Source organism: Echinops telfairi, unplaced genomic scaffold (assembly GCF_000313985.2).
Source record: "Echinops telfairi isolate 266 unplaced genomic scaffold, ASM31398v2 ScPeMD7_7473;HRSCAF=8511, whole genome shotgun sequence".
NCBI lineage: Eukaryota > Metazoa > Chordata > Mammalia > Afrosoricida > Tenrecidae > Echinops > Echinops telfairi.
The window spans coordinates 9,901,891-9,911,387 of NW_022111377.1; the positions used below are offsets into that span (position 1 = coordinate 9,901,891).

A 9,497-nucleotide genomic window follows, 5' to 3' on the forward strand; every position below is an offset into this window, starting at 1 on the left:
TAATTAATACTTTAAAAATATGCATTTATTTCAGCATTGAAAGGCAGTGGTACACCAGATAATCAAAAGAAACTCTTAAAAAGTTTACTTTTAAGAAAGAGTCAAATGAGATGGTGGCATAAAATTGTCAATGTAACTTAACGTTTAAAGAAGTGGAAATATTCTCTAAGAGCAAAAGTATAGTGAACCGCAGCAAGTGGTATATTCATCCCGTTGCAGCTTAGAGCCACAGTGCTTTGCATAGGCCCTTACCATGCATTGCAGTGTAATCTAGATTGGTGAAAGGTGTTAATTGTTATGTGTGAATATAAAGGCCTAGAAAAATGATCTACGTGTGAAGAGTTTTTAAAAATTAAAAATGATCCTTTAAGAAATATTTTATTCTCTGCGTTTCCCAAATTGTCAAATGCCAAGTTAAATGTCCCAATTTTATAAGTTGCAAAAGATATGACATTCGACCAGACCTGAGTTAGGCCTAGATCATATTATTATGATCTAGTGAGGGAGTTTCAAAATGTTAAAGGGAAAATGGAATTAAAAGCCAATGAAGGTAGCTGTGAACTTTTTGAAGTCCATTGTTTAATCATGAACATAACTCTGCTGGTTCACGGGCTATCATACATTTTAGAAACATACAATGCCAGAGAACAGAGAGAATACATCAATTCAATCTTTTAGCTACTTGTAGATAACCAATCTAATTTAATTACACTAACCTTTTAATTCAAGATATGGTCCAGTGAAACAAGGAAAACTAGGTAGATATTATAAAACTATGTATTGAAGAATTTGAAAAAGAAAAAAAAAAGAATGCTTCATTCTTCTTTTCTATTTACAAAACGAAAACAGTAGAATTATCAGTAAGCCAGTATTACTCAAGAGTTCAAATCTCGATGGAAACTGGAGCAGAGTACACAAGAGGGTCTCACTTGGGAATTGGTTTAAAAGATATACAGTAAGTACCATTACACCACTTATTAGACTACATCAACTCTGGGTTTCTATTCTTGGAAATAAAAAGTAAGTCCAACTATTGCATATGGACATAACTACAGACTTAGTTAATTAAATATTTATCCAGATATTAGTTTACAATTGTTTATATATGAGGGGGATTCAAAAAGATTATCGAACAATTCCATTATCTTTTAATTCCACTTTCCACAAACTTTTTGAAGCTCCCTATTTCCAAAGAAGGCACATCTGAATTTATTCAAAACCCAACAGGACCAAATTCTGAACACAGTATATGCAAACATAGTTTGTTATCTTTGCTGAAACCTTTGGTTAAATGTTTTATATACTAAAAGTTGTTCATTGTCAGATTAAAAATTTTTCAGAAAAAAAAACTATACAGGAAAAGGTTGTCATAACTAACCTTTATATTGTTACAAGTATCCTCTTTATGAATGAGAACTATTTTCTCATAGACAATAAAGATTCAAAAGGTATGAGGAAGTTATATATGTAACATTGTATGAAACATAACAATGAGAATGATGACAATGACAAGTTAGTAATGTTAGGTACTATAGAAAAATGACATTCTATAGTATACAACAGTTTCAGAACAGTTAGTTTAATTATTTGGTAATTTTTAATGTCATTAATCATTTTTATTTAAGATTGAAAATCAGAGGCCTGATAGATAGCAGAACACTAACAATATGTACATTATAGTGAAATGTCACTACTTTCACAAAACCTTTAAAAAATCTTTGAAATGAACAACAGAAAACACTAGTTAAAATATATATAAAATTTATAGGAAAAGACATTATTGGCATCTTTAAAAAGAGAGTTAGCATAGCATACACAAGAAAGTTTATTATGTTAAACCTCTGCTATGTTAGATTAATTTCACTTCATCTAATTTTTGCTTTCTATGAAGTGCAATGCTTTCTATATGCAGGTATAGATAAAGCAAGGCAAGAATGTATATAATGTTTTAACATCATCTGTTTGAATTGGGCAAATAACACTTCCTATTGAGCTTACTATTCAGGATCTGCAACAAGGTCCAAGGCTTTCATCACATCTTCTAGAAGTGAATCGGGTATGAATCCATTATCTGGAAAACAAAACACCACCAACAGAACTTTAAATGGAATCTCATTTAAATAAGAACTTACTTCAATGCGATGTGCTGTTTGATTCCTTGATTGCTCAACTTCAACTTTCCCCCCACTTATCAAGATGCTGCTTACTGGTCAAGTTGTGAGGATTTCTGTTTAGGTTGAGGTTTAATCCACACAGAAGCCTATGGTTTTGGGTCTTCATCATTAAGTATTTGGATTGGTTCCTTTTGGCTTGTTTGTTGTGAAAACTGTATATCACAGGTTGTTCATGAATCTTCCTCCAATCCTGATGTCACATTCTGCTTTATATAGTGAAGCTTCTTGGACTGTTTGTTCAGCAAGCAAACTGAATAAGTCCAGTGAATGAATACAACTCTGATACATATGTACACACCTTTCTTGATTTTAAACAATGCAGTAACTTCCTGTTGTGTTCTAATAACCATCTCTTGGTCTATGTACAGGTTTTCCATGAGCACAATTAAGTGTTCTGAAATTCTTATTCTTTAGAATATTTCCCACAATTTGTTATGATCCAATAATTCAATGCCAGGTAAATATTTTTTTGGTATTCTCTGCATTCAGCCAAGAGCTATCTGACATTAGCAATGATAGCCTTATTCGACATCCTCTTTTGAATCTAGCTTGAATTTCTGGCAGGTTCTTGTCAATGTACTGCTACACCATTTTATAAAATGCTACACAACTGTTTAACAACTTCTATCTTCTGTTGGGTCACTTTTCTTTGAAATGAGTACAAATATGGATCTATTCCAGCCAGCTAGCCAGATAGATGGCTTCCAAATTTCTTGGCATACATACACAAGTGAGGACTTCTAGCATTACCTTAGTGTGTTGAAACAGCTCAATTGTTTTAAAATGCAAAATTATCTCCTTATTCTACAATACAGTACAATAAAATACACAAAGACTCAAAGTTAGAAAACCAAAAGGGAAGAGCGCACTCGGCATTTATCAAACTGAAAGAGTGAAAGAAAAAATTCAAGTCTTGGGTTGTAATATGAAATGATTCTATGGGTAAAATATTGAATGATGCAGGATGTATCAAAAGAAAATGGAAGGATTATACAAAGTCACTGTACCAAAAGTATTGGTAGATGTTCAATCATTTCGGCAGGTAGCATATATTCAAGAACTAATGGTATTACAACCTCATCTATCCTGAGGCCATAAGAATTGGTACCTAGCTGCCACCACTGACTACAGTCACCGAGGTCACAATAAGTGATACCACATTCTTAAACAAACAAACAAACAAACAAACAAAAGTTAATCAAACTGGAAAAGTAGAGAACAGAACAGATAATCCTCTCAGACGACCGCCCAGAGACACTTTCTATACCACCTTGTGTTGAAAAGCAGAGTGACATAAAATATAACCCAAAAGATCAGTCCCCCTACCATAAATATCCGTAAGTACAAGACCAAAAAAGATCAACAATTACTCAAAGCAAAAGTGAAAAGATGAGGGGAAGCAAGGAAACTGGGGTACTGGAAAGGGTACAAACTGAATACAAAGAGAATAACTGACACTGTGATAAAGGTAACTGCCATCAGGCAATCTGTGTGGAAAATGTCAAATGGGACCCTAACTTGCTGTAAAAATTTTTACCAAAATATCAAATATGTATACAAAATTGTAGGGTCCTCGAAGTATTGAAGGAAGAAACTCAAGCTGTAGAGAAGGCATTTGGCCAATAATAAGGCTCTAGGAACTTATGGAATACCAATTGAGATGTTCCAACAAACAAATGGGGGTACATAAGCATAGATTTACTTTCATGGGGGTGATTTCCAATACAAAAATTAACCGAATAACATTAAGCTTAGCACTCCAAATGAAATCTTAAAGTCAGATTACTTCTTTAAAAATAGAGTTATAAATCTTTTCTACAAATTTCTGTAAATCTTTTCTACACAAAACTGTAACAAAGGAAATCCATCATTTACATTAAAAAAAAGAATTAAAGAAATTCTTTACCAACAAATTCCTACTGGCATGAAGAATGTAACTCACTGTTATAAAAAAGCCAAAGATTTAATAGAAAAATATTCTAAGTTGAAAAGCAGAACAGGGCCAAAAGTTTATGAAGCTAAGTGATGGAAAATAGCCCCTTGTTGGCTTGTTGAGGAAATAGAACTGGTAAATGGCCCAAACTCAAATGACTGAAAGTTTGTAGGGTAATCTGAAATTATAGCAGCTTTACACAAAGTAAGTTGTTTATTCCCTTAAATGTCCAGTGCCTGACTTTGCCTATTCATTTGCTCATTCCTGAGGACTCTCAGTTTTAAATCAACTTCCATCAAAATGTCCTTTTTAGGGATTTTTATTTTTTTTAAATCTTGCCACGGAGAACAAGATGTACAAAAGCTCTGTTATCATAATCAAACTAAAGTATAAAGTGTAGTCACTCTTTCAGGAATAGGAATGTCTCAGGAATAGGAATGCACCATGTCAGGAAGGAAATGAAAGAAGTCATGGTATTAAAAATGGTCTTTTTTCCTCCTCCCTTTCCCCCTGTACTCCCTTTCCACTTCTTTGTGTTGGAATGACATATACATTCTTGGGTTTGGCCTGTCCCCTGCCCCACTGCCTGTATTTCAGGGACTTTGGGGGAGGAGGACGTGGGGGAAGGAATGGTGAACAAGCAATGCCATAGACAAGGGAACAACTAGGAAATCAAAATCAACAAGGAGGAGGACACAGAGATCCTACAGGTGTTGGAACAACAGTAATCTAACTGAGAGGAATGAATTACTAAGAGGCAGAGAAGGGTGAGCATGATGGTGGGACAGGAGAAGGTTAAAGGAAACAGAGGAAAGAGCTAGGAAGCAAAACTATGGATAGAGGTATAAACATAGATGTGTACATATGTAAATATATTAATTCATAAAAAAGAGGTACTGGCCTATGTACATATATTTATATAGCAATACATTGAGGTAGTGCATGGACTTTGGGCTTCTGCTCAATCCCTCCCTCAACACGAGAACACTTTGTTCTAATAACCTGGCATGCTGTGATGCTCACCCTCCCAGCAAGATTGCTGAAGACAAAATGGAGACACAAGCAAATGTGGTGAAGAAAGCTGATGGTGCCTGGCTTTCAAAAGACATAGCGTCTGGGGTCTTAAAGGCTTGAAGATAAACAAGCGGCCATTTATCAAAGAAGCAACAAGCCCACGTGGAAGAAGCACGCCAGTCTGAGTGATCATTAGATATTGACAGGATCAGGTAACAGCCACCAGTTACCTGACCCCCAAACAAACAAACAATAATCCATATTGTTGAGAATGAGGGGGGTCAGAGCATTTGGGCTAGACTGAAGCTCATACAGTGGTACAGATTAAGAGCTCATGACACATGGAATCCAGGTCAGATCAACCCCTCAGGAACAGTAATGGGAGTAGCAATACCAGGAGGGTAGGGGGAGTGTGGGGGGAGGAGGTGAAGAAGGGGGAACTGAGTGCAATGGTCCACGTGTAATGCCCACCCCGCCCAACACCAGGAGGGCAAATAACAGAAACATGGAGGAAGGGAGACAATGGTTGGTGTAAAATATGAAAACAGTAATTTATAATTTATCAAGGGATCACAAGTGGGGTGGGGGGGAAGAGGAGCTGATACCAAGGGTTCAAACAGAAAGTAAATATATTGAAAATAATGATGGCAACATATGTACGAATATTCTTGATACAACTGATGTGTGGATTGGTATAAGAGCTGTAAGAGCCCCCACTTTAAAAACGAAGAAGAAAACGTGGCAACAGGGTTGGAGCAGGGCTCATAAACGATGTGTGATATACACAGACAACATGCCCTTGCATGCAGAACACAAAGATGACTTCAAGCACTTACTGCTCAAACACCGTACCTTCAGTATGGATTTCAACTCAATGTAAAGGAAACAAAAAGCATCACAACTCAACCAATAGACAATATCACCATAAACCAATAAACCATTGGAAAAAACCAAAATGGCCTTTTTTATCTTCAACCTCATAAGCAGATGTTTATCCATTTAAATTGGCTTTGACGAAAAAGGTAAAAATCACTCAGGACAATTTAAAAATGAATGAATCTTTAAGTGGACGTTTAGAGTAATTCCAATGTCAGGTTACCAATAATTTGCAGTACACAGAATAAAGATCTTATTAGAAGGCAATGGTAAAAACATAAGCGCTTTGTGGGTTTAGCTTTAATGACTTGGAAAAGGAGAAAAAATATTTGAGTTGCTAATTAAGTCACAACTAGAAGCTCAGAATCTCCAAGAGCAAAACAAACTCGCTCAGGCCAGCAGCAGACAGGACAGCGGTCTGGGTGGGCTTCTGTGTTTAGGGGCTATCATGTGTGTCTCAAAGGCACCCCAACTTAATAGGCTTAGCACCCACTTAAAAAAATTGTACTCCCTCTCTTTCTGTCGCTGTGTCCTGTTGGCAATTAAAAATATTTGGACTACAGCCCATAATCCAGGATAAAATATAGGTGTCTGCTTTGACAGTCTCCCTAGATCGTTAGAGTGGCTAGGGGATGGTATCACCCACTTTGGGACACAGTGATGTATATCAGGGCTATAGTTGGTGTTTTTAAGCACTGAATGTCACTCAGATTTTCTACAAATTTTTGGAAGCATCTTAGTGTCAGGAACTCTGGTGGAGCTGTCAGGTAAGCACTGGACTGCTAACTTCAATGTCAGGTTTAAATCCACCACATGTTTTTTGGGAGAAAAAGGAAGCTATCTGCTCTTATAAAGATCTACAGGGTTGGAAACCATATAAAGCAGGCATTCTCAAACTGCGGCCCACGGGCCACATGTGGCCCGCCGAGGACATTTATCCGGCCCACCGGGTGTTTTTGCCCCGTTTGTTTTTTTACTTCACAATAAGATATGTGCAGTGTGCATAGGAATTTGTTCATAGTTTTTTTTTTTAAACTATAGACCGACTCTCCAACGGGTCTGAGGGACAGTGAACTGGTCCCTGTTTAAAAAGTTTGAGGACCCCTGATATAAAGGGTCACTGTGAGTTAGAATCCACTCAGTGGCAGTGCATTTGGCTTGGTTTTAATGTGCCAGAAACTCTAATTTGCACTGCAGCTCCTACCCCAAAAAGAACTAATTGGCTGAACAGAGACACTAATAACAACAATGAAAACAGCATCACTTAATTTTACATGAATAACCAAAGCTTAAACTATTTTAGCCACTTTAAAGGTACTTACAAGCTCTATATCTTTTCAACACAAACATACCAGAGCATAACAACTACTGTAGTAAAGTCAATGCTCTACATTAGTACATATATATTATTTAAGGTAGATATATATGCAATCTTCTAAATATTGCAAAGACTCTAAATATGTCCAAGATTAAAAGAGAAGATTTGAAGATTACTTCTATTTGATATTTAATCTGAAAATCAACCCTATTGAAAAATCCTACAAAGATTACAGAATCCGTTGTTATGATCAGGGTCTGTCATGTCGGTTGCAACCCATAGCAACCCTATGGACAGAAAGAAGTGAACATTGCCCATCATGCCCGTCCTCACAGTGGCCCACTGTTGCAGCCACTGGGTCAGTCCATCTTGTCGAGGGCCTTCCTCTTCTTATTGCCCCTCTACTTTCCCAAGCCTGGTGGCCTTCTCCAGGGACTGGTCTCTCCTGACAACATCCAAAAGTAAGTGTGGTGAGCCCTCACGTGCCTCAGGGAGCAATCTGGTTGTACTTCTTTCAGGACGGATGTGTTGGTAATTTTGGCAGTCTGGAGAACTTTCAATATTCCTCACCAGCACCATAATTTAAATGCATCTATTCTTCTTTGGTCTTCCTTACTAAATATCCATCTGTCACAAACTTATGGGAAATTGAAATGCTATGCCGTGAGTCACGTCATGGCTTAGTCAAGGTAACTTCCTTGTTTTTCAACACTCTACCAGAGTTCTTGTGTAGCAGATTTACTTAATGTAATATGTCATTTGATTCTGACTGCTGCTTCCATGAGTACTATTTATGGAGTCAAGCAAGACAAAATCTGTGATAGTGTCAATATTTTCTCCATTTATCATGCTGCTAGCTACTGGTCCAGTTGCGAGGATTTTGGTTTTCTTTACATTGTATTGTAATTCATCCAGAAGGCTGCGATCCTTGTCTTCACCAGCAAGTGCTTCAAGTCCGCCCTACTTTCAGTAAGCAAAGTTGTGCCAAACGCATATCGCAGTTTGTTAATAAACCTTCTTCCAATCCTGGTGCTGCATTCTTTCTCATAACCCAGCTTTTCTGATGATTTTCTCAGCTTATAGACTGAATAAGTACAGTGAGAGGATACAACCCTGACACACACCTCTCCTTTTAAGCCATGCAATATTCCCTGGTTTTATTCACAAAACTGCCTCTTGATCCAGGTACTAGTTCCACCCAAGGACAATGAAGTTTCCCAGAATCAGTAAGTCTTAAAAAGAGATGAAACCTGGGCTATCTAGTAGTTTGTCAACTGATTCCTTACAGAATGTGGATACACCACAGAGGGACACGATGATGAGCATTCAATAGCAATGGCAAAGGAAATCTGATAGAGCACACTTTATGAGTTAGTGGAGAATATCTAAGAAGCACTGAAAGAAAAAGCAAGATTTGCATCCATAGGGAGCAATTAAATACATGAATATAAATGAAGTCCCAGGCCTTGAAACCTAGCAGAACTGGGAACCAAAAGTAGGGCAAACAAAAACAAGGCAGCCATTGTGATGGTAATCAGCGACATTATAAATATTCTATTACAGCTATTTTTAAAACATTTGGAAAGGGGAAAAGGCTGTTCATTTAAAAATAGCAAAATAGGATTCTGTTAGCAAAAAGTAAGATTGTAAACAATGTCAAGTCCTAGGTTGATGTAATACCAAACGAGTCATGAGGATTGTGAAGAAGACAGAGTATGGACTTTAAAGAGAGCAATCTATCAGTCATGGTTTCCAGACTCCAATTGAGTCCCATGACTTTGGTATGCATTACATCTAGGTTTGTATCATCAACTAATGTTTGTCTTAGTATGTTACCATGTACCTTTTTCTACATCAAAATAATGAAAGAAACACTTCCAGATATACTAAAACATCTTTAATATAATACATCAATAATATTATTATTAATAAGGTCCATGGCAAAGTAGTGCCTGATTGCTATTATGAACTACTGTATATATCCTGAATTTTTAGTAGAATATGAATTACGGGGGTGGTTTATAACTGCAGGTTGTATGCTAAGTTGGATGAAGGCCATTAACCCCGGGAGTTATAATTGAATAAAAAAGAAAACCTAGTACATATCAAACAAAAGACAATTTTAAGAGAATGTTCAAGGTTATCTATGCTATATATATATATAACTCTTTGTATATATACA

At 36.7% G+C, this 9,497-nt stretch overlaps 1 protein-coding gene across 4 annotated transcripts in view; it reads right to left on the minus strand.

Annotated features, from left to right (window-relative positions):
- Window positions 1–9,497, minus strand: part of MINDY3 (MINDY lysine 48 deubiquitinase 3) — a 100,980-nt gene that overhangs the window by 7,733 nt on the left and 83,750 nt on the right. For all 4 annotated transcript variants that reach the window (XM_045285574.1, XM_004712615.3, XM_045285575.1 and 1 more), the window contains one exon: window positions 1,999–2,071. In XM_045285574.1, coding sequence (XP_045141509.1) covers window positions 1,999–2,071 — 73 coding nt within the window. The remainder of the gene's footprint in view (window positions 1–1,998; window positions 2,072–9,497) is intronic.